Source organism: Sphaerodactylus townsendi, linkage group LG03, assembly GCF_021028975.2.
Source record: "Sphaerodactylus townsendi isolate TG3544 linkage group LG03, MPM_Stown_v2.3, whole genome shotgun sequence".
Lineage (NCBI taxonomy): Eukaryota > Metazoa > Chordata > Lepidosauria > Squamata > Sphaerodactylidae > Sphaerodactylus > Sphaerodactylus townsendi.
The window spans coordinates 11,971,422-11,996,069 of record NC_059427.1 but is presented as its reverse complement, the minus strand read 5'-3'; the positions used below and the strand labels follow the sequence as shown (position 1 = coordinate 11,996,069).

Here is a 24,648-nt window from a genome sequence, read left to right as displayed (position 1 = left end):
CTCACAGAGCCCAGCTGGCTTGAAGCAGCCAGCCGGACTCGGCAGCCGACAGGTTGGGATTGTGAGGGCAGCTGAGAGAGTGAGAGAAGCCCTGTGGGCTGACAGGAAGACTAAAAGTAGCAGGTAGGTTTGCTTTTGTCTCTGCATGGGTGTGTTTGAAGGGGAGGGGAAAGATTTGGGTCACCAGGGATGTAGTAGTTGTAGTGCAAACTAGAACAGTGATGGCGAACCTATGGCACGGGTGCCAGAGGTGGCACTCGGAGCCCTCTCTGTGGGAACGCGCACATAGAGTTCGTCAGGTGGGGGGCAGAAAATCACCCCCACACACACACACAAGAAGAAGAAGAAGAAGAAGAAGAAGAAGAAGAAGAAGAAGAAGAAGAAGAAGAAGAAGAAGAAGAAGAGGAGGAGGAGGAGGAGGAGGAGGAGGAGGAGGAGGAGGAGGAGGAGGAGGAGGAGGAGGAGTTTGGATTTATATCCCCCCTTTCTCTCCTGCCGGAGACTCAAAGGGGCTCACAATCTCCTTGCCCTTCTCCCCTCACAACAAACACCCTGTGAGGTAAGTGGGAGCCTGAGAGAACTCCTCGAAGCTTGTGACTAGCCCAAGGTCACCCAGCTAGCGTGTGTGGGAGTGTACAGGCTGGGGTCTGAATTCCCCAGATAAGCCCCTCCACAGCTCAGGCGGCGAGAGCTGGGAATCAAACCCGGGTTCCTCCAGATTAGGATACACAAGCTCTTAACCCTCCCTACGCCACTGCTGCCGCTGAGCAGCAGACGTGCCAGGCCATTAGAGCCACCTGGGCCACTGCAGTACGACGATGCAGTGCACCACAGTGAGCAGGGGAGGGACCTCTGGCTGGGTGGGCAGCCTGGTGCCTGTGCTCCGGGTGGCTGCTGCCCGGGGTGGGGGGTGCAGAAGAGGCCAAGATGCTAGAGAGGCACAGAGCGGTGCGCGCGGGACTTGCTGGAGGCTAAGAGCAGGCTGGCCCCTGCTCGAGCGGGTGGGGCAGAGGGAGAGGGAGCCAACCGTTTTTTTCTAAACTAAAACCTCATCATTCAGGTTCAATTGCCATGTTGGCACTTTGTGATAAATAAGTGGGGTTTGGGTTGCAATCTGGGCACTCGGTCTCGAAAAGGTTCGCCATCGCTGAGCTAGAAGAAAAAGAGGTTGGATTTATACCGTGCTTTTCTCAACCAGGAGAATCAAAGCAGCTTACAAGCTCCTTCCCTTCCTCTCCCAACAACAGACACCTTGTGAGGTAAACGGGGCTGGGAGAGTTTGGAGAGAACTCTAACAGGTCCAAGGTCACCCAGCAGGCTTCATGTGTAGGAGCCAGGGAAACAAATCCAGTTCACCAGGTAAGAGTCGGCTGCTCACGTGGAGCAGTGAGGAATCAAACCCGGTTCTGGAGATTAGAGTCCTTCACTCTTAACCTCTACACCACGCTGCCACAGGTTTGAATCCCTGCTCTTCCCCAAACTCACTGGGCGAAACTCGTTTGTTCTGTTTTGCCAACTTATTGAAATGTTTGTGTTCTTCTGTACTTGTGGTGAGTCTGAGAGTTGATTGGGAATTAATGAACAAAAATGGAAGAGGTTAAGAAACTGTTTAATGTTCAGTAACATTAGGTAGGTGAAGGTCCGAGCTGCCAACTGACCGGATAGAACAACAGTCTCGCCTGCTCCTGTGACTAATATCTGTCGGAAATAAAGGAACCAACCAGTGAATTTTGTGGCTTGGAGCTAAGAAAAATCCCCTGCTCATGGCTGACGCAGTTTGAACTCCTGCTAATGACACAGCTACAGGGGCCAGAGGAAAAGTTGGCAACTCTAGCATGCTCATTGACAGGGAATTTTATTTCAGGTCCCAATGAGGGGGCTCCAAATGATGCACTCTGAACAAAACAGTCATTAAAATAATCCTTTATTAGAAACTTGAGCTGAGGTGTTCACCTAGTGTCTAAGTATCCACTTGAAGACAAGGGAAGTTGTGCTACGTTTGGTGCAGTGATGGCGAACCTGTTTGAAACCGAGGGCCCAAATTGCAACCCAAAACCCACTTATTTATCGCAAAGTGCCAATCCAGCAGTTTAACCTGAATGCTGAGGTTTTAGTTTAGAAAAAACGGTTGACTCCAAGGCACACGTTACTCAGAAGTAAGCTTGGTGAAGCAACCGTGCAACCCTTCGAATGGGTGAATCATGACCCTAGGAGGGTTTACTCAGAAGCAAGCCCCATTGCCAGCAACTGAGTTTACCCCCAGGTAAAGGATCATGCCCAGGCCAGCCTAGATGTGTGTATGTGTGTGTGTGGGTGATTTTCTCCCCCCCCCCACATGACGAACTCTGTGCATGCGTGCCCACAGGAAGGGCTCTGAGTGCCACCCGTGCCATAGGTTTGCCACCACTGGTTTAGTGTGTATAGAACTGTTATTGTTCTAATGACATCACAGTGTACCTAGGGAAGAAAATTACCTCATCCAGTTAGACATAAGCAAGTATTGGTGTGTTCATGCTGCTTACAATTGCATCTAGTTTCTTGAAGCTTGCAGGGAGGGTTAGTCAAAATGCTGTTCTGAACCCCTTTATCAGTTCTCAAGGACAGAGGTGTACCTAGGCTGGGCAAACCGGGACACGTGCTCTGGGCGCCATTTTAAGGGGTTTTCTCAACCACCCACGTGGCCCTCAGCCTCCATGCCAAGAACTCCGCTCTGCCCCAGACAGGACCAACTTTAAACTTTGGGTTCCACCTTGGAAGTTTACATGAATTAAAGAGGAGGCGTCCACAGTTCAACACTGGGCTCAACCTGGCCAGGTCCAGCTGTATTCTGCTGGCTCCACTCCTGCAGCTCCACCTTTGAACTCAGGTAGACTTCCAAGACGGAGCCACCAGTATAAAGCTGGACCTGACGAGGCAGAGCCTGTAGTTCTATGCCTTGTCTTTTTTGATAATTAGTCCTTTCAGTAAAGCAAAGGCAGCAGAAACACTTAGGAGCAGCGGTGGTGTAGTAGTTAAAGCAGGCGTACTCTAATCCAGAGGAACCGGGTTTGATTCTCCGCTCTGCCGCCTGAGTTGTGGAGCCTTATCTGAGGAATTCAGATTAGCCTGTGCACTCCAAAACACGCCAGCTGGGAGACCTTGGGCTAGTCACAGTTCTTCTGAGTTCTCTCAGCCCCACCTACCTCACAGGGTGTTTGTTGTGAGGGGGAAAGGGAAAGGAGTTTGCAAGCCCCTTTGAGTGTCCCTACAGGAGAGAAAGCGGGATATAAATCCAACTCTCCTTCTTCTTATCAGGGTTCCTAAGTTCACTTTTAGCCACAGAGAAGTCCAGAAGAAAATACAGATGGCCTCACTTATGCTAACTTAAAATTCACTCTCAACATTTTTTTCTGGATTTGTTTAGTTTATCATCTCTCATCCACACATTTATCCAGTCCTCTTCTGTCACACAGGTCCTCCACTTTGAACCCCTCCTCCCCACCCTGATATGGGGTGGCCAGGAGTTGGCCCCACAGCCTTCCTCTGTGGTGGGCTCCTCATCGTCTTCCTCCCAAGGGAGGCATCTGGACAGAGTAAGCAGCCAGAGAGGTAAGTTGAAGGGAACAAGAAGGGGATCAGCCAATGGGAGAACAAAAGCGGTATATCTATAAATTCTCCAGAGTCAGTAACCAGCGGATTATAAGAAAGGCTTTGGAGAAGGCTGGAAATTTGGGATTGTGCTATTAAACTAGAAAATGATGCCCAAGAAAACAAAGCATTTCCTCTCACAGTGACGTCTGTGGAACTCACTGCCACAGGACATTCTGATGGCTTATCGCATGAATGCTTTTTTAATCAAAGGATTAAATTATTCAATAGAAGAGTGTTTCTCTAGGTTTATTCCCCCCCCCCACACACACACACACACATACCGTGGGTGTATTTTTATGTCTGACAGCTGCCTGCTAGGCTGAAATTCCACAGATGGTGTTTTTTCTACAATGGAGACATATATGGAAAATGGCTCATCTGTTGACTTTTCTGCCTATTGTGCAGAAAGCCGAAAACATGGGAGTCCTGCCAATAGAAGAAGTAACAACCCCAGGTGTATTGCTTAGGGTTTCCAGCTCAGGATTGGGAAATACCTGGAAATTTGGGGGGTGGAGAGCAAGGTGGTGGGAGGGGAGGGACTTTAATGCCACAGAGTCCATTTTCCAAAGTGGCCATTTCCTCCAAATGAATTGATCTCTATCACCTGGAAATCAGTTGTGACTCGGGAGATCTCCACCCACCACCTGGAGTATTGGTGACTTGACGGAAAACATGTCCACAGACAGCATTTCAAGTACTCCTTGGACCTAGCAGCTTCAGTCCTGTGACAGTGCAATCCTAAACAGAATTACTGCCTCCTAAGACCTATTAAAGTCAATGGGCCTTCTGGCTACCTCACAGGGTTTTCAAGGCAAGAGACGAACAGAAAGTGGGTGGCCGAGCCGTTACTTTCCTCTGCAGAGTCGTCCTTGGTGGCCTCCCATCTGAGTTCTAACCAAAAAGAGTGCAGTCTCCAAAAAGTCATGCAAAAATGGTGTGTGTGTGTGTGCCAACTTGTGGTGATCCATAGGATTTTCAAGACAAGAAATGGACAGAGAAATGGTTAGCCATTCCCTGCCTCTAAGCAGCAACATATGAGTGTATGTGGCGTAGGAGGTTAAGAGCTCGTGTATCTAATCTGGAGGAACCGGGTTTGATTCCCCACTCCGCCGCCTGAGCTGTGGAGGCTTCTCTGGGGAATTCAGATTAGCCTGTACACTCCCACACATGCCAGCTGGGTGACCTTGGGCTAGTCACAGCTTCTCGGAGCTCTCTCAGTCCCACTCACCTCACAGGGTGTTTGTTGTGAGGGGGGAAGGGCAAGGAGATTGTAAGCCCCTTTGAGTCTCCTGCAGGAGAGAAAGGGGGGATATAAATCCAAACTACTCTTCTTCTTCTTCTTCTTCTTCTTCTTCTTCTTCTTCTTCTTCTTCTTCTTCTTCTTCTTCTTCTTCTTCTTCTTCTTCTTCTTCTTCTTCTTCTTCTTCTTCTTCTTCTTCTTCTTCTTCTTCTATGTGTATTAATTACTGAGAATCATGTGAAAAATAGAGTAGCCCCAAGTTTCCTAGAACCCCATGCTATGAAAAAGGACACATATCCACTTTTCCTGCCAGGAGTCTCTGTGCTCTGCAGAGTTTGCCAACATTTCAAAGATGAAGGACTTCCTTGTAGAACATGGGGCAATTGGACACAGTCTGTGTCTAAGGAGGATGTGAGCTGATGCTTTGTTAGAATCCCCCCCCCTTCAAACAAAGTTTTGCTGGTGTTTCTGAGGCTTCTTTTGTAAAGGTTGAACACAGCAATTATTTTGCATTAGTGGTGTCGAATTCCCATTTTCTGGGGATTTTTGGGCCACCCTATGTAGGCGTCTAAATGTCATGGAATGTGACTCTGAGCGGCAAAGCATGTGTGCATGAACAGAGAAAGTGGACAGGTGCATTGTGGCTTGGCACACTGTGTGCAAATTACAGTGGACCACCAAGAAGTTGAAGAAGTCGAAGTCCTAGATCAAGTAGAACCTGAATTCTCCGTAGAAGTCAAAGTTACTTAACTGAGGCTGCTAGCTATACTTTGGTCACATTATGTGACGATAAGACTCAGTGGTGAAGACAATAATGCCAAGAAAAGCTGAAAGCAGCAGGAGAAGACCCAACATGAGGTGGATCGACTCAATAAAGAAAGCCACCACCTTCAGTCTGCAAGATCTGAGCAAGGCTATTGGCAATAGGATGTTTTGGAGGACGTCGAGTTCAGAAGTGGGATCCAGCAGGTTCTCACAGGTTCCTGAGAGTAGGTTACTAATTATTTGTGGGTGCCGAGAGGGGGTTACTAATTGGTGATTTTGCCCCGTGATTTTTGCCTTAGTTACGCCCTCCTCTCAGCAGTAGCACGCAGAACTTGAAGCAGTCTAGCACACTGGCGTAGCTCCAACGGGGACATCTGGGGCGGTCCGCCCCGGGCAGGCTCCTGCCAGGTCACGTGGGGGGCGGTGGTGGCGGCTGCTGGCTGCCGGTTGTGGCTGGGCTGCTGGGCATGCCTGGCCTTGCTGGGACGGTTGTGCAGCCCAAGCAGGCCTCCTTGTGGGGCGGGAAGTTCGAGGGGGCGGGCCCACAGATTGGACAGGCACCACATGTGACCTGGTGGCTAGCAAATGGCTAGCAGAGGAGCAACGGAAAGGCTGCCCTAAAGGGAGCCCTTTCCACTTCCGTGAGCCATTAGCAACCCCCGAGCGCCTGCCTGCTGGAGCCTGAAGACAAACAACAGGTCAGGTAAGCAGCAGGCACTGGCTGACAGGCAGCCAGCCTGGCCTTGGATCCGGCTGGGCGGGCAGGGGCGGCGGCGACCCGCTGTTTGGGAGGGCAGGGGTGGTCTGGGCGACTCTCTTCCTCCCCTCGGCTGCTCTGGGGGTGTTTTTGGCACGCTCCGTGGCTTGCAGGGCCTTCTGCAGGGATTTTCCTCCTGTACAAGAGCCTGCAAGAAAGTCTCCAGCTTTTGTACAGGAGAAAAATCCTTGCAGAAGGCCCTGCCAGCCATGGAGCGTGCCAAACACCCCCAGAGCAGCCGAGGGCAGCCCCAGCCAGGTCTTGATCCGAGGGGGGGGGCGGTGACCGGCTGTTTGGGAGGGCAGGGGGTGGCCTGGGCAACTCTCTTCCTCCCCTCGGCTGCTCTGTGGGTGGTTGGCACGCTCCATGGCCAGCAGGGCCTTCTGCAGGGATTTTCCTCCTGTAAGAGAGCTGGAGACTTTCTTGCAAGCTCTTGTACAGGAGAAAAATTCTTGCAGAAGCCCCTGCCGGCCATGGAGCGCGCCGAGGAGCAGCCGAGGGCAGCCCCAGCCAGGTCTTGATCCGAGGGGTGACCAGCAGGGCCTTCTGCAAGGATTTTTCTCCTGTAAAAGAGCCTGCAAGAAAGTCTCCAGCTCTTTTACAGGAGAAAAAATTTCTTTGCAGAGAAGGTCCTTGCCAGCCAGCTCCTAAGCCACGCCAAAAACATGTTCTATAATGTGATGGTGACTTTGAGATGACCTGGTGTAAAAAAAATCATTCACTGGTAGTAGTGGTGGAGGGCAGGTGCCCATGGGTGGGGGGGGGGGTGTGCAAAACTCAGATTTCGTCCCGGGCTACATTTTCCCTAGCTACGCCCCTGGTCTAGCAGGAGGTGCACCGGCGTGCGTGGCAGCCTGCGCCTGCGTGCATCCGTTTCCTGCCCAAGGACCAGTGCAGCGGCTGCATCCTTGCCACAGCCCCGCCCAGGAATGCCCCGCCCCTGGAATGCCCGGCCACACCCCTGTCGTGCCCCACCCAGCGCCACTGGGGCTACGCCACAGTTTGAATCCCACCACCATGGGAACCTGTTACTAAAAATGTTTGGATCCCACCATGGGTCGAGTTGCTATAAGCTGGTAGCAACTTGACCACACTTAACACACACACACCACTCTGCAGTTCCAAATTTATCTTTTAAAAAGCCCTGCTCCATTTGATAGGCAAGGCAATGAGGCAAAATGTCGGGTGACTTGCAATCTATGATCAAAGATTACAATGGGGTTTCAGTGATGCTTCTCTTCAAACACATTTCTATCTAAACAGCCATTCACACAATGGGCGATTTCCCACTGGCGATTAATCCTGGGATAGTCACCCGAAATATCCAGGTTTCCTCGCAATCTCCCCACTGCTAAACCGCGGAACACAGATCAATCTCGGCTCTGTCGCTCCCCCTCCCCCTTATCCTGCGTTTCCCCAGTATCTAGTTGCTTGTGCAACTTTTTGGCAAAACACGTTACCAATCCGCATCAGTGGGGAGGCTCAGGGGCCTGATGTAGTTCAATTTCCCGCCGTTCACAGTGACGCAAATGCTGCCAGCCAATCAGAGTGTGGTGGCCCATGTGCGATGCGCGCGCAGTCATTTCTTTTTATTTTCGTTTGGTTTGGTTTCGCTCTGCTTCTTCTGTTTTGGTCTAATGTTTAACCTCTCTGACGAGAGGACGAGAGCGAGGGGACGCTCGGTATAACGTTTCAACTCAGAGGGGGTGGCTTGCTGACGGTCTCACGTCTTCACCGGCTGACATGATGACGTGAAGAAAAGTTCCCGCCCCAACACGGCACGACAGCCAATCAGGAGAGACCCGCCAAGACCCTCAAAGCCGATCACGTGGCTTGGAATCCAAGCCAGGCCTACAAGTCTTCCCTGGAAAAACGAGGATGTTGAATCCGCAATGAAAAGTTGCAGTTCATTTTGAAAGTTGGATTAATCTACTTTTAATTTTCAGTGGGAAATTGCCCAATCAGTAGAGACTCGTTAAGCAAGAGTGGTGGTTTACATGCATATGTGAATTGTGAACCAACTCTCATGTTGCTAGGTTACTGGGGGTTTTTACTGCGTTTTAACTGACCTGCAAGTAGGATCATTCTTCATTATTTTAACTTGTCGCTCTTAATTTTAACCTGGGTAACCTACACGGTAGGGTTGCTAAATCTCCAGGTGGGGCCTGGAATTAGAAAATGGCTACTCTGGAGGGTGGACTCTATGGCAAATTTCTCTGTTCAGGTTCCGCCTCTCACTCAATATTGGCGTTCCCAAGCTCCACCCCCGAATATCCAGGAATTTCCCAAGTCAGAATTTACAATCATAGATCCTTTGGAGAAAAGGCTATTTTTTTAGAGTGGGCTCTGTGGCATTATGACTCGCTGGGGTCTGTCCAGTTTGGGTCTCAGTTCTCTTCCTTTCTTTACCTGCAGCCAGGTGTGCTCCCGCCACATCTTACGAATTCCTCTCATCTACAACGAGACGTATGTCAAGCCTCAGCATCAACCCTACCTGACACTGTGCCCTGGACCTCGGGTCTGCAGCACATACAGGTACACGAATGCTTGCCAGATCTCCAGCATTCCAGATCTTGAGGAGGATAGGCTGTGAAGCAGCAGCAGAAGGCCATTGCTTTCACATCCTGCACATGAGCTCCCAAAGGCACCTGGTGGGCCACTCCGAGTAGCAGAGTGCTGGACTAGATGGACTCTGGTCTGATCCAGCAAGGCTCTTTCTTATGTTCTTATCCCTGCCCCAAAGAGCTTCCAATTGAAAATTCATGACAGAGGAATTGCAGTACAGACTTACGCTGTTATGCCCTTGGGGGTAAGGTGACCGGTTTTTCACCTTTTTAAAGCGGGAAGCACGCGCACGCGGCCACAGGAGCGCACTGCCTTCTGGGGCACTCCCCTGTTTCCCGCCCTGTGACAGGGCGGAAACCGGGAGCACCCCAGAAGGCAGTGCGGCAGCCTTCCAAAAATCGGGACATTTAAAAAACCCTGCGGGACGCAGGACAAATTGGTTAAAAGCGGGACTGTCCCGCCAAAGCAGGATGTCTGGTCACACTACCTTGGGGTCTCTTTCGCATTGAGCCTACATTCCCTCTGGGTTTCCCCCCCTCTTCGGCAACCACCCCACATTCCAAGCAAGGAATCCTTGTGGTTTCTCAAAGCTCTGAAAATGTGACTTTTCCTCTCCCTTCACAGGGTAAGCAAAGAGAATCAGCATGTGGTTAGCTTTCTTTGGGTTTTCTCACTCCTCCTGCCTTCCCCCGTCCATACCACGGTAGTATTTCCCACTCTTCAGGCCTCCCCAATGGAGGTTACAGGAAAACAACAAGGAAGTGTGTGTGGGGGGAGGGGGGAAATGGCGGCTAGGGGCTCTCTGTGTAAACAGGAGAATCTCTGTAAACAAAAAACTGTGGGGAAACCCCATCACAAAGCAAACAGCCACAGGGTAAGTAGTGCATGCATTCATGTCTGCGTGTGGGTGGGGCTGATAAGGTCTGTTTAATCGCCCAGCTTAAAACGAAGGCGTGAGATCAAAGTCACCTGTCTTCCTTCTGGAATTCAGTGGAAGTGACTCTTCAACAAACATCTCAAGGATTGCAGCCACAGGCATCCATCCAGAATGTCTGACAGTTTTCAAAATATGGATTTTAAGAAACATGTCTAAAGAGCCCTACTTTAAAGTGCACCCAGATCGGGGGTGGGGTGGGGGGCTTGAAAATAAGCTTTTGCCAAATTAATATCTGCTCTGGTCTAGTATTTAGAGCAGGAAATAGTGAGTTTGGTAGGGTTGCGTGCCGTGGTGGGATTCAGCAGGTTCGCACCACTTCGGCAGAACCGGTTGTTTAAAATGATGCTTGTAAACCATCAGTTGTTAAATTATTTGAATTCCCACCACTGGTTGCGTGTGTGTTGGGGGAGTTCTTTAGGAGGGAATGGTGGTCAAGCAGTCAAAGCAAAATATGGTAGGAATCCGGACTAGAACTATGTTGAATAATTAATAGAAACAAGCTGTCTTTAAATAAACATTCATGGGGAAATGGCTCCATCGGGGCTCATGCCGACTATTGACTCGCTTCACATAAGAAAAGGGGGTGCAATAGTAAATATTAATAATAATAGAACTACCACTACTGTTGCATTCTGGCTATAACTAATATTTCAAATGCGTATATCTATATACATGAATTTATATCATTGTTCATATTTTTTATATTTCATTAGTTATAAATACAATCACTTCTTGTCGACTGCATCCAACAGGTCAGTTCAACTTATTTTTAACAACTATAACAAATAGATTGAGGGTCATCCGTATTAATTCAGGTAAGTATTTAGTTCATACTCTCCCATCAGTTCAACATCCTTATATTGGTTTCATATGGGTACTTTTCTCTCAATCTGAAGCCAATATAAATTATATCTACAACCTGTGAGGCTGATGAAGCCATCGAAAAACGCGGATTAGGCGCAATGCGTTTTCCTCCTTGTGTTTAAAAGAATTTGGACTTATGCCTGTGCACAATTTTGGACTTATCATTGAATACATACAGAATACTTACCAGAGTGGATTCATATGAAATGTTGATGAACCAAGATGGACTGAATATATTTATGTATATACATGTTTTCACATTGATTGAATACTTACCTCAAGGATGTTGAACTGATGGGAGAGTATGAACTAAATACTTACCTGAATTAATACGGATGACCCTGAATCTATTTGTTATAGTTGTTAAAAATAAGTTGAACTGACCTGTTGGATGCAGTCGACAAGAAGTGATTGTATTTATAACTAATGAAATATAAAAAATATGAACAATGATATAAATTCATGTATATAGACTATTGACTGGCGCCTCCATATTCAGAGGCAGTGTATCTGTAGTTGCTAAATGCCAGGGACAAAGCCTAAAGCCAAGCTGTCTGCACGTGCACAGTTGCTGTGCATCTGAGGCCAAGGGCTCTGGACACCAGGGGAAGGGAGAATGGGGGCCCTCCCTCCAAGGACACTGAGTCTTCTGTCCCCTAGGACCATGTACCAGGTAGCCACGCGGCAAGTGAAGAAAGAGATCCTGCAGACCAATGCCATCTGCTGCCAAGGATGGAAGAAACGGCACGTGGGCGACCAGAAGTGTGAAGAAGGTCAGTCCAACAACGCTGCGGCTTTATTCCTTTATTCTTGTTGTGTGGACAAATACTTAATGAGCAGAGTTAATGCAATAATGAGGCAGAGACCAGTTGCTTTACTGAAATAAAGTTTACTTACTACAGGGAAGGGAAACTTGGAAGAAAAACAATAAGCATCTTTCTTACTAGCTAGCACCCACAGCCAGCTTGCTGCTTAGACTATTACATGGCTACTAAGCTATAGACTGAACTGAACTGAAGTGGAGCACGTGCAGAGTGCAACACAAAGAAGATGTATCTAAAGCCTACGTGCAGACCTGCATGTAGCCCACCCAACCAATAGGTATCAATGACCTGGTCACTGACTTCTGACCTCACTAACTAATTAGCATGCGACAATTAACTCCTTCATTACTGGATTGTGTGACTGGCACTTGCCAAATCCCATCAATTCTGCTCAGCTGAGGGCCAAACAAGACGTCACGACATCTTTGTGGCTGTCGTGAGGCTGCCGCCACCATCTTAAAGTCATTTAAAAGCTAGGTCAGGCGTCAGCACAGTGGGCAGAGGCTTGGTTCCCTGTATGAGTTCCGCCTTCTGAAGAGAGCTCAGAAATTCCTGTTTCCTTTGATGAGGAGTATTTACGTTGTGTCTCTGCATCAGGAGGCATCTGATAACAGTGGTGGGATCACATCCTGTCCAACATCAACAGTAGAAAGGAGCCAAAATCATACAGGGACACAACATACAGCTTCCACTGACAGCAAGTAACTCTGTGGTGTCAGGAATCATGCGGTCATTTAATCACGCATCTGATGCAAAATTTAAATCACTCACCTGAGGCTGATTGGAAGGAGGCCAGGGCAGAACAGGCACTCATGCACAGACATAGCAGGCAGTCTCTACTCCCTTCCTCCCCCCATGAATGAGTATTAGGGGTTTTAGAGAAATCTTTGATCACTTAATTACTGTATCACTTGGCACGGTTTGGGAATTACTGCTCTGATGATATTTACAACTGGATTTTTTCAGTATTTCCTACTTGCATAGAGCAGCTAGATTCAAGTCCAGTAGAGCCAGAGTAGTTTAATAGTTCAGAGTGGGGGGGGCTCAAATCTGCAGAACTGGTTTTGTTTCCCTGTTCCTCCACATGAAGCCTGTTGGGCGACTTTGGGTCAGTCACAGTTCTCTTAGGGACTCTCTCAGCCCCACCTACCTCACAAGGTGCCTGTTGTGGGGAGAGGAAGGGAAAGGAGTTTATAAAACACTTTGGGACTCCTTACAATTGAGAAAAGTAGGATATAAATCCAGAAGCACCTTAGAGACCAACAAGACTTTTGTGGGATCACCTTTCAAGAGTCAAAGTTCCCTTCCTTGTTGTTTTCTAAGATGCTATTCCACTTGAATCCAGCTGTTCCGCCACGGACCGACATAGCTACATTCTGAAACCTGCTTATGTCCAGTGGCAGGATCCAAAAATGTTAATAACAGGTTCCGATGGTGGTGGGATTCAAACAGTGGCGCCGCCGTGCACACGCACCTCCAGTCCCTATTGGGCAGGGAGGTTGCTTTAGCAACCCCTTCTTGGCACTCAGAAAAAATTAATAACCACTTCTGGAGAAGTGGTGAGTACTGGTTGGATCCCACCTCTGTTTATGTCAGTTTCTGTTCAATTGAAAAACCACATTTCGAGATATACATGTGTTTTTTCATTAGCGCACCCATTCCATGCTAACATTTTTCCTCATGTCAGAGTTAGATGCATCACCAATGAAGACGTTGTCCAGGATAAATATATATAGTTGTTCCTTTCTCTTTGCAGCTGTCTGCCACAAACCATGTCAGAACGGAGGCACCTGCGTCCAACCAAACCAGTGCCAGTGCCAGCCGGGCTGGGGGGGACGATACTGCCACGTGGGTAAGTGGAAGCCCAGAGCTGTGGGTTCCCAGCCCAGACGTTTCCCTCTCTCCCTTTAATCCACTGGATCTCACCATAATCACAACACCGTCCTGATTTACATATGGCAGTGATGGCAAACCTATGGCACGGGTGCCAGAGGTGGCACTCGGAGCCCTCTCTCTGGGCACGCACACAGAGTTCGTCATGTGGGGGGTGGAAAATCACCCCCCCACACACACACATGCACACATCTAGGCTGGCCTGGGCCACTGAGCACGATGTGTGCGCACCACATGAGCAGTGAGGACTCGGCTGGCGGGCCTGGTGCCTGTGCTCCGGGTGGCTGCTTCCCGAGGGGGGGCACAGAGGAGGCAGAGATGCTAGAGAGGCACAGAGCAGTGTGCGTGGGACTTGCTGGAGGCTAGACCAGGCTGGCCCCTGCTTGAGTGGGTGGGGCAGAGGAAGAGGGAGCCAACCGTTTTTTTCTAAACTAAAACCTCAGCATTCGGGTTAAATTGCTGGGTTGGCACTTTGCGATAAATAAGTGGGGTTTGGGTTGCAATTTGGGCACTCGGTCTCAAAAAGGTTCACCATCACTGAAATATGGACAAATTTGGCTAAATGTGGGGAGAGATCCGTAGGAATGGCTCTTTAATAAAATATCATCTAATTATTTTCAAGGCCAAAATACACATTAGGTCTGACACAATTAGCAACTTTTGTTAGAGATACCAGTACTATGAGTTGTCACAAGGAGAAAGAGGTTGCTGTTCTTAAAAGTATCTTAAGATACGCTCGGTCTTTGCGGGTGGGCTTTGTCTGAGTCTGCACGACATTCTTCGTGAACTTGCAGACTCCCAAATCTGGTTCTTCTGACTCATTTTTCTTCTTTTTTTCAGATCTGGACGAATGCCGGGCACCTGTCCCGTTGTGTGCACAACAGTGCTTTAACACCCCAGGGAGCTACTATTGCCAGTGTGACCCTGGCTACATGCTAGCTCCAGGTGGGAAAAACTGCCACCTGATTCCTACGGCCCAAGCTGCCTCAGGGCCCAGCAGCAAAGGTTGGTACTTCAGTGGCCCAGCTGATGGGCCGGGCTGCTTTGGGGTGAGACTGAGTTGTGGTGTGTTCCATCGTCTCACATTCAAAGAACGCTTTAAGGAGGATGGACTTTATGGCTTTATATCCAGTGGTGGGATCCAAACATTTTAGTAACAGGTTCCCATGGTGGTGGGATTCAAACTGTGGCATAGCGCCAATGGGGCGGGGAACGACGGGGGCGTGGCCTGGCATTCCTGGGGCGGGGCGGCATTTCCTGGGGAAGCGAGGAAACTGTGGCAAGGGCGCGGCAGCTCGCATGTGGCAGTCGCTTAATGGAGCCCGGGGAAACTTGAATGCTCTGGCAGGCGCAGGCTGCCACGCACGCCGGTACACCTCCTGCTAGACTGCTTCGAGTTCTGCGCGCTACTGCTGAGAGGAGGGGCGTAACTAAGGCAAAAACCACGTGGCAAAATAACCCATTAGTCACCCCCTCTCGGCACACACAAATAATTAGTAACCTGCTCTCGGGAGCCTGTGAGAACCTGCTGGATCCCACCTCTGGAGGTATCCCAGATCCAGAAAGATGCTCATGGACTCATGCTTGCCAGCTCTGGGTTGAGAAATTCTTGACGGCTTTTGGAGGTAGAGGCTTGGGAGGGTTGCATTTGGCATCAGGAGGACCTCAGTGGAGCAAAGTACCAAAGATTCCACCCTCCAAATCAGCCATTTTCTCCAGTGGGACTGGTCTCTCCAGTTTGTTGTGATTCCAGGAGATCTCCCGGCCTCACTTAGAGGCTGGCAACCCTACGCTCTCCTTTGATTGTGGGACTCTTGAGACGTTTTGTCCAGACATGACAGAGAGAGGGGGAGAGAAACCCCTCACAGAAAGAGGGCATGAAGCATTAATGACTCTGGATTCACAGGGGTGCGTGTGTGGAGAGACAAGGGTGCTGAGAATTGGGGAGACGAAGAGGCTGAGGAGCAAAATCTAGGGCCTGCTTCTCACGGCAAACACACAGGTAAGAGTGTCAATTGCAGGAGAGAATGCTCCGCCCTTCAGTATTTCTCTCAAGACATTTTTATCCCTTCGAAGGTGCTCAGGGTGTTGAACGCAGTTCTCCCTCACTCCTTCAATCCTCACAACAACCTTGTGAGGTAGGTGAGACAAGGCTGTCGGGACTTCCTCTTTTCCTGATGCCTTCACCTTTTCCAAGCATTATTGTCTTTTCTCTTCTCATGATGTGACCAAAATGCAATACTCAGTTTGGTCATTTTAGCTTCTTGGGACAGTTCAGCCTGATTCGACCTCCTTGGGGGAGGGCGGTATATAAATAAGTAAGTAAGTAAGTAAGTAAGTAAGTAAGTAAATAAATAAATAAATAAATAAATAGCTGGACAGTTTTATTTATTTATTTGATTTCTTCATCACCCTTCCCTGGAAGGCTCAGGTGATTTACAGCCTTACTTGAAAACAATACAGGTCACAATAAATACTGTAAAACTCTTCCTCTAAATATATATATATCTAAATATATATACCTAAAATATATATCTAAATCCTACGCAGTGGCGTAGGAGGTTAAGAGCTCGTGTATCTAATCTGGAGGAACCGGGTTTGATTCCCCGCTCTGCCGCCTGAGCTGTGGAGGCTTATCTGGGGAATTCAGATTAGCCTGTGCACTCCCACCTGCATCAGCTGGGTGACCTTGGGCTAGTCACAGCTTCTCGGAGCTCTCTCAGCCCCACCCACCTCACAGGGTGTTTGTTGTGAGGGGGGAAGGGCAAGGAGATTGTAAGCCCCTTTGAGTCTCCTGCAGGAGAGAAAGGGGGGATATAAATCCAAACTACTACTCCTCGTCCTTCTAAATATAAAAGAATAGCTAAAAACTATTGCAGCCTTCAGACAATAAATGTCTAAATCTCTCCCACTACCACCAAATCATTTAATTTAGGTGCGACTTCTGCAGAAAGGATTAGCAAATGGCAGGGGGGTGGGGGGAAGAAAAATTATTTTCAAAGAGAAAGCAAAAAAGGAGGGGGAAGGGAGAAAGATAAAGGGGGAAAAGGAGGGCAGGCCCATAGATGGATCACTATAGTTGCCTCAAGCATATGCCTGGTGGAATTGCATTAAATGAATTAAAGCTGACAGGAATAAATTAGATTCCTTTGACAGGAATAAAGTAATTCCTTTGAACTGTAGTGCTGGAATAGGAGGTTACAGATTACACCAAAAAGATGAAGAAATGTGTTCTAGGTCCACTCACTAGCGAGGAAAAATGAGAATGCAGAAAAGGCCCTAGTCCTATATTCTCCACAGGTCAAATCCTGCCTCAGCAAAACAAATCAGAGAGGTCTCCCGTTCTGATCTCACAGCCTCTTCATCGCTACCCTTCTCCTTCCCTTCCTCCCAGAACAAATTTTGGAGACGCAGGAGAGGATTTCCAGTGAGGTCCAGGAACTGCAAGGGAAACTAGAGCAACTGGAGAAGGTGAGATTTTTTAAAAAAGAAAGAGGGGGAAAGCATTATGTTTGTCTCTGGAGCCTGTTTTGAAAAGAAGGGACTAAGAACTATCTCCAGGTGTTATGGACTACAACTCCCATCAGCCCCTGCCAGCATGGCCAATTGGCAGTCCAGATGTTATGGACTACAATTCCCATCAGCCCCTGCCAGCATGGCCAATTGGCAGTCCAGATGTTATGGACTACAATTCCCACCAGCCCCTGCCAGCATGGCCAATTGGCAATCCAGATGTTATGGACTACAATTCCCATCAGCCCCTGCCAGCATGGCCAATTGGCCATGTTTTTACGTACAAGTGGCAGTTGTGTGAGCAAGCTGCGGTTTGGGCCTAGACTTGCCAACCTCCAAATGGGACCTGTCTCCTCAAGCTCCAACCCCCGCAAATCTCCAGTTTTTCCCCACCCGAAGCTGCCAGCCCTGGGGCTAGTCAGAGAATGCCAGGTGGGGCGAGGGGAGGCTTGACAGGCTGGGCTTGTGTATTTCCAAGACTCTACTGTTGCTCCCTCCCTCTCTGTGCAGCGTCTGGATCGCGCAGTTTCTGCCTTGCCGCCCCCCATGGAACCCACCCAGCTGAAAGAGATGTGGACTCGCCTTCAGTACCTCGATCAGGTGGAGTCCCTCAGCGACCAGCTCCTCTTTCTCGAAGAGAAACTGGGTGACTGTGAGTACCAAGAAGACTCCCCCTCACACTTCTCTCCAATCCAAGATGGCTGGTGGCCTTGAGAAACATTCCTACATTACTGTGACTCTTGCTTTTGCAAGGAGTTGCCTTGTACAGGCAGAAGAAAGACTGGTAGGAGCGTAAAATGTCCTTCTGTCCATCTAGTTCGTTCAGGACAGGAAAAATTGCTTCCATGCATTCAAGATGCCCCCTGTCCTACTGCTTGGCTACACTCCCCGCCCCTTTTTATGGTGCCATATTTTGCCTTAAGGCACCTGGATCCTTTGGGAATATATCTTGGTACTAAAAACCAATGCCCATTAGGTCATTTCCCCCTTTTCTTCCTGACCCTGTGCCTAACAGCAGTTCATGAAACCAGATGACAGTTTTAATGTGTAAAGCTGCTTTTTACTGATTCAGACTACCACAGTCAGTACCCAGAGGTTTCCAGAGTCAGAGGCTTTCCAGAATCTTGGGTGAGGTCTCTCTCGTCGCTCTCTACCTGATCCTTTTAACTGGAGGTGCCCGGGGGGGGGGGCAGGGGGGGGGCTGAACCCAGGACTTCCTGCATGCCTCACTGATCCAATGCCCCTTTTCGACTGCGTTGGCTGCACTGCCAGAAATAACATCATTGGCTAGATTTGCAAATTGTTGTACATTCAAAGACAGTGCCCTGCCCGCTATTATCCAGCAAAATCAGACCCTTACAGCACAACCCAGAAAAGAGTCTGGTGGCTCCTTAAAGCTGAGGAGGTTTTCTGGCAGAGAAATATCTCATAGACCCTGCTTCTTCAATTGCGGAAATTGCTGAAATTGCTGAAACACTTACCGCTAGTGTTGCCAACCTCCAGCTGTGGCCCAGAGATCTCTGGGAGTTAGTTACAGCTAATCTCCAGACTACCGGCATCGGGCACCCTGGGGGAAATGGACAGTGGATTCCTTGGCATTAGAATTCCTCCCTTCCCCAAACCCCGTCTTTCCTCAAACTCCACTCCCCCAAATCTCCAAGGAGTTCCAAACTCTGCTTACACCTGTGTACACACACAAGCACACGCCAGCTTTAAATAGCAGAGCCCCAGAGCCCAGCAAGGTGAGAGACACAGGAATTGTGTGCCAAGCCTGTTCTAAGCTCAAGCATAGACATGATAAAAATAGATTCAAACACACACACACACACACAGCCACACTCGCAGTGGGAAAACTGCCACGGAGTCATTGGCCTGGTTAACTTTGGCACAGTTAGGGTTTTTTGTTTTTTTGTTTTTAAATCCCAGTCCTGGCGTACGGCCACACAGCATCTCCACTGTTCCTTACTGATTGTGCACTCTTCCTAGGTTCGCTGTGCCAATTTAACATTCAATCCCCCCTCACACACACACCAAATACTGATGAGTGTAGATTTCTAAACTGCCACACAAGGTTAACCTGCTTCTCACAAAACAAACTCCGAGATCTTGGAAACCAAGCAGGGCCAACCCAGCTCAGTATTTATTTATTTTTATTTATTATTTAAATTTATAGACCGCCCAATCCCCAAGGGGCTCTGGGCGGTGCACAACATCATCTATGTACAATATATAACAAGGGTCATAATAGTGACCATATGTACTAAAATTCATTAAAGCCATTAAAACCATGTAAGCAGCGGTCAAAAACAGTAACAAGTACTAGGATGGGAGACCCCCCAAGGAAATCCAGAATCTGCTACACAGGGGCAGGCAGTGGCAAACTACCTGTGCTGGACTCTAGCCTTGAAGAAGAAGAGGAGTTTGGATTTATATCCCCCCTTTCTCTCCTGTAGGAGACTCAAAGGGGCTTACAATCTCCTTGCCCTTCCCCCCTCACAACAAACACCCTGTGAGGTAGGTGGGGCTGAGAGAGCTCAGAAGAACTGTGACTAGCCCAAGGTCACCCAGCTGGCGTGTGTGGGAGTGTACAGACTAATCTGAATTCCCCAGATAAGCCTCCACAGCTCAGGCGGCAGAGCGGGGAATCAAACCTGGTTCCTCCAGATTAGAATGCACCTGCTCTTCACCACTATGCCACTGCTGCTCCTTGAAACCCCAGATGTGGCCCTTCGTGACTTTGCCGTAAGTTAACTTCAACTTGACAGCACTGTCTACTGCAACCAGGCCTCAAAGGCCTCTGCCAAAATAGCTCTGCCTTTGAGGGACCTGAGAGGTTTTTTTCCCCTAAAAAATGAGTGTCTCATCTTGGGGCCATTTCCTTGGAAGCCAACGTAGATACCCCTGTGAGGTCCGTCAAGGTGAAACTCTTCATCGGTGGAACTAGCAACTATTTCGACAGGCTGATTTCTCTTCACCCCCTTGCGGCATTGCCGGCTACGAATCCCCCCTTTTACAAAAAACCACCCTTTGTTTTTCTGCTCTTTCCCCCTCAGGTGCCTGTCAGAATGGCAAAAACGGCTTTGGCTACGATATCGCCCGGTGATGCCCTGACTCGGTATGGATTTCGAGGTCAACCCCTCTGCCTGCCTTGATGACTCCTAACTATATCGGCAGTAGCCGCGTGGCACTCCCATTAACACCTGGCCCTTTATGCTAAATGAACACCGCTGGGTAATTCCTTAAAAGCAACTTTTACAGAGTTGAGGGGGACACTCTCAGGTGAATAAATGAGGGTTGGAGACTCTGGAGGCAAGTTTCTGACTTGCACAGGGTTCTTCTAGGAGTATTGCAGGGCACAGCAAGACACCCGGCCCAGAGGTGGGATCCAACCAGTTCTCGCCACTTCTCTAGAAGCGGTTACTCATTTTTTCTGAGTGCCGAGAAGGGGTTACTAAAGCAACCTCCCTGCCCAATAGGGACTGGAGGTGCGTGTGTGCGACGGCGCCACTGTTTGAATCCCACCACCATCGGAACCTGTTATTAAAATTTTTGGATCCCACCACTGACCCAGCCTGCTCCAGACTGCTTCAAAGCCATTTAAGCCCTCTTAAGTTCATTAAGGTACAAGCTGAACTCTCCCAACTTAGATCAAAAGCTACGTAAAGTGTTTTGCTTGAGTTGGATCGTTTCCATTTAAAAAAGGAAGTAAAAATCAAGTAGCCAGTCAAAACAGTACTTTGACTGAGGCCTTCATATACCAAAAAGAGTAATTCCCCCCTCTTAAATTTCCTTGCCAAAACCCAGATTTGGTATTGCTCTGTTAGTTTTTTTTGTTTCCAACGCCTTGTTTCTGTTGGGTCATGTCACCGGGTCCCTCCAGCAAAGCCAGCACCAGCAACACCATTTCTCTTCCAAGTTCTGTTTGGAAAACCACTCGATTCTAACACATTAATGTTCTGTTTGAAGTGTTAATATATTATTAGTCGTGTATTTAACTTGCCCCTGATCACGGCCCTGTACATGGCAAAGGGGTAGCTGTGTTGGTCTGAAATAGCAACAGGAAACAAAAATCCAGTGGCTAACAATGTTTATTTAAATGGTGCCCTCCCCTTGCCCTCTCAACATGCCCTAGAAAAATTCCCCAGTCTGGTTTTCCATCAAATATCTATCTGATAAAGTAGGCTGTGACCCGCATAACTTCATGCAGAAATAAATGTCGCTAGTCTTTAAGGTGCCACTAGATTTTTGTTTCAAACTGCTTGTCAGTCAGTGCAGTGCTTCCCAAGGTTGCTTATGGAACTCACTGCTACTGGATTCTGAAATGTCTCCAGAGAAGATGGCTTTTACGGAAGGCCCAGGCAAATCCCAGCTGTTAGGGAGCCTGTGAAGCGTAGCGGTTAAGAGTGATGCACTAGGATCTGGGGGATCCGTTCAGCCACAGAAACTTGCTGGGTGGCCTTGGGCCTGTTATGCACACTCTGCCGAACTGCCTCACAGGGGTGTCGTGAGGATAAAACAGAAAAGAATTAATTAAGTAGTTGCGGAGAAAGGCAGGTTATAAATGAAGTAAATCAGTATTATTTACAGAGGCTCCAATGGTGTTAACTGGGCATGCCTAAATGTCAATGAAACTAGTTCGCCACAACCAGATTTAAATCCAATTATGCCTAGGTCCATTTCCTTTACGCTGCCAGGTCGATTCCGCACTTGCGTTATCGACCTAAGTTCGAGCTGCGTTCGACCTAAGTGCTCCGCACAACTACTGGGATCGACGTGGTTTTGTACCAGCTTCACCCCATGTAACGGTCAAATTTCCAACTCCAGTTGGGAACTACTACTTTTTCAGGGAACCACGCTCGAACTCAGCTTGATTCCAGTAAAGTGCGGAATCTCTGGTGCCAGGAGTCCCCCATTCAGCCAATATCAGCTGAGTGTTTCGGGCATGCGTACAGCTGGCCAATCAAAAAACACCACCTTCATCCCTCCATTCCTGTGGCAGTTTTTTTTTATCACGTGTGTGGGGATAGACGGAACATGGCCGTAGAACAGTAGCCAATCGGAACGGAGGAGCGAAGAGGCACAGGATGATTCCGCCCTCTGAGCTGGGATCAAGCTGGTTGCAGTGGGGAACAACAATGGCTTCGACCTAGGATAGTACCCTTCTTAGGAAACTGGGTCGAACCTATTTTACTCGTGTGCGGAATCGCCCCCAGATAGCCACAGAGGGTAGCTGCGTTGGTCTGCTGTAGAAGAGCTAGATTCAAGTCCAGCGGCACTTTAGAGACCAACAAGATCTTCAGGTGATGAGTTTTTCCCCCTGAGGCGGAGGACATCTTGTTGAGTGATTCCCACCGTCCAATCAGGGAGGCAGGATTAACTCTCCTTGCTTCCTTTTTGCTGTGGGAGTTACCACAGCGTTTGACAAGAGGAAGCTCAGACTCTTGTTGGTCTCCGTGGTGTTACTGGACTCAACTCTAGTTGTTTTACACAACTGTGCTTGACTGGTAGCAACTCTCCAAGGCCTCAGGCTTCCCCAACACCCAGGTGCCTTTTTAACCTGGGAATGCCAAGGACTGAACTTTGGGCCACCTTTTCACAAACCTATGGACCTCTTGGTAGTTTCTACTAGAGTTGCGTCCATTAGCACCTCAGAGACTGACGAGATCCTCAGGGGACGGGCTTTGACTCTCAAAAGGCAAATCTCGTACCTGACAAAGGGAGCATCGACAAGTCGAAACCACATACCCTGAAACTCTTGTTGGCCTCTAAAGTGCCGCTGGACCCGAATTTAGAAATCCTACTGCAGACAAACACGGCTACCCTAAGAAACGCTCTTGGTGGTTTCGGGGGCACTTCGCTGTAACGAGCAGACCAAATAGCCCAGCTTAGCCGGTCTGTCAGAACTTTTTTTTTAGCTGAGCAGTGGATGGGAGACCCTCCAAGGAAGACAAGAGTCGCTATGCGAAGGAAGTGAGTGGTAAACCACCTCTGAATGCCTCTTGCCTTGAACACTCTGCAGATGGGGCTACTATGAGTCATCTGCGATCCGGTGGCACATTTATCCATTCATTAGCTGTGACTAATTTAGCTGGACTGTGGCCAGATCCTACCAGTGAAGCCATTGTGCTGCAGAAGGGAGACCTGGGCTCCATCTGCACCCATGACGCTCGCTGTATCCCTTGAGACTCTGTGCCGTCTCTCACTGAAGCTGAAACAAACCGATCTACACAAACTGCCGTGAATTCTTAGCACTGGGCCTCCAAGATAATGGGAGGCTTGTGAATTCGTTCCCTGGATTGGAGCATTCTGTGGAAAGCTGGCAGCTACTGTTGAAGCCCAGAAAACTGTTTTCGACTGTCATTCACAGTTTATATATCCATGTAAATCAAATTAAAAATACATTTAAAACATATATATGCTTGCATAATCATTGGTTCAGAGAAGGGAGCGGCTCTCGTTCTAGGGAACTAGCATGCCTACTAAGGGTCCGGCTCAGTGGTGTACCTACCTAGGGACAAGGGTGCCCTCTGTCCCTGGGCGCCACTAATCTAGTCACGTGGGGGCGCAACATCAGACCCCAGAGGCAAAGCTACAAGGGGGCCAGGGGGTGCGCGTTGCACTGGGTGCGTGCCTGGCCCCTCCCCACAAAAATTCAGGTTTGGGTTTTTTGTTTTTTTCAGTTTTTGGCCTGCAGGGGGCACAGTTTTTAGGCTAGCAGCACCAACATTTCAGGGTATCTTTAGGAGACTCTCCTGATGATACCACCCAGGTTTGGTGAAGTTTGGTTCAGCAGGTCCAAAGTTATGGACTCCCAAAGGGAGTGCCCCCATTGTTTCCAATGGGAGCTAATAGGAGATGGGGGTGCACCTTTGAGGGTCCATAACTTTGGACCCCCTGAACCAAACTTTACCAAACCTGAGTGGTATCATGAGGAGAGTCTCCTAAATTTTGGTGCTGCTAGCCCAAAAACTGTGGCCAAAAACTGAAAAACACTAAAAATACAAAAACCCGCAAACCTGATGAGACCGTGCAATTCACTGCAAGCCACCCAGCCAAACACAGTTCACCAAACACGAAGTAGGTCTTTGCCAGGTTTTGTTTTTCAATGGATCCTGTGATGAGTTGGCACACGTAGTTAGCAGGGCTACGTTTGACCACAGAGGATAACATGGGGGAGGGCCGGCTCTTCCTTGCTGAAGACTAAGCAGCTGTTGTTGGAAGTGCTCTAATTTGGGATTAGATCTCTACAAGGTCCCTTCCAACTCTATTGTGGAGCCCATGAACAAGAGGCCACAACACAACCTGTGCAAAAAAAGGAATTCCCGCCCTACACCAGAGGTTCTTAACCCTTTTGAGCCTGTGAGTACCTTCAGAATCCAAACACAATGGCTGACGCAAAGTGGCTAATACAGGAGGCATAGCCTGCCAAGAAACGGCCGCTGCAGCTTAACTTTGGTTGCACAGCGAAGAAGATCCACGTTGTCTTGGCAGCAGCTGCCACAATAGCACATTTTGAGAACCTGCAAAGCCAATCAAATCCCCTGTGGCCAATCAGAAGCTTTGTTGGGCATGAGATCCACCTACTTTATACAAACATTCGATGGGCATCAGGAGTCAGCTGGTGCCATGATGCCTGTGGGGACTTCTGCCCTATACACTT

At 48.8% G+C, this 24,648-nt stretch overlaps 2 protein-coding genes across 3 annotated transcripts in view; one reads left to right on the top strand and one right to left on the bottom strand.

Annotated features, from left to right (window-relative positions):
• Window positions 1-24,648, bottom strand: part of LOC125428885 (zinc finger protein 271-like) — a 1,035,007-nt gene that overhangs the window by 846,211 nt on the left and 164,148 nt on the right. The window lies entirely within an intron of this gene.
• On the top strand, window positions 12-23,400 carry EGFL8 (EGF like domain multiple 8). Of its 2 annotated transcripts, XM_048489470.1 has the most exons (11): window positions 12-123; window positions 3,453-3,588; window positions 8,808-8,927; window positions 11,419-11,531; window positions 13,339-13,434; window positions 14,316-14,480; window positions 15,382-15,477; window positions 16,870-16,946; window positions 17,499-17,640; window positions 20,042-21,682; window positions 22,212-23,400. In XM_048489470.1, the coding sequence occupies exons 2-10, from the start codon at window positions 3,488-3,490 to the stop codon at window positions 20,089-20,091; spliced, it is 960 nt and encodes a 319-aa protein (XP_048345427.1). In that variant the 5' UTR covers window positions 12-123; window positions 3,453-3,487; the 3' UTR covers window positions 20,092-21,682; window positions 22,212-23,400. The 2 variants fall into 2 exon arrangements, with proteins under 2 accessions (XP_048345427.1, XP_048345429.1); XM_048489472.1 differs by lacking the exon at window positions 8,808-8,927.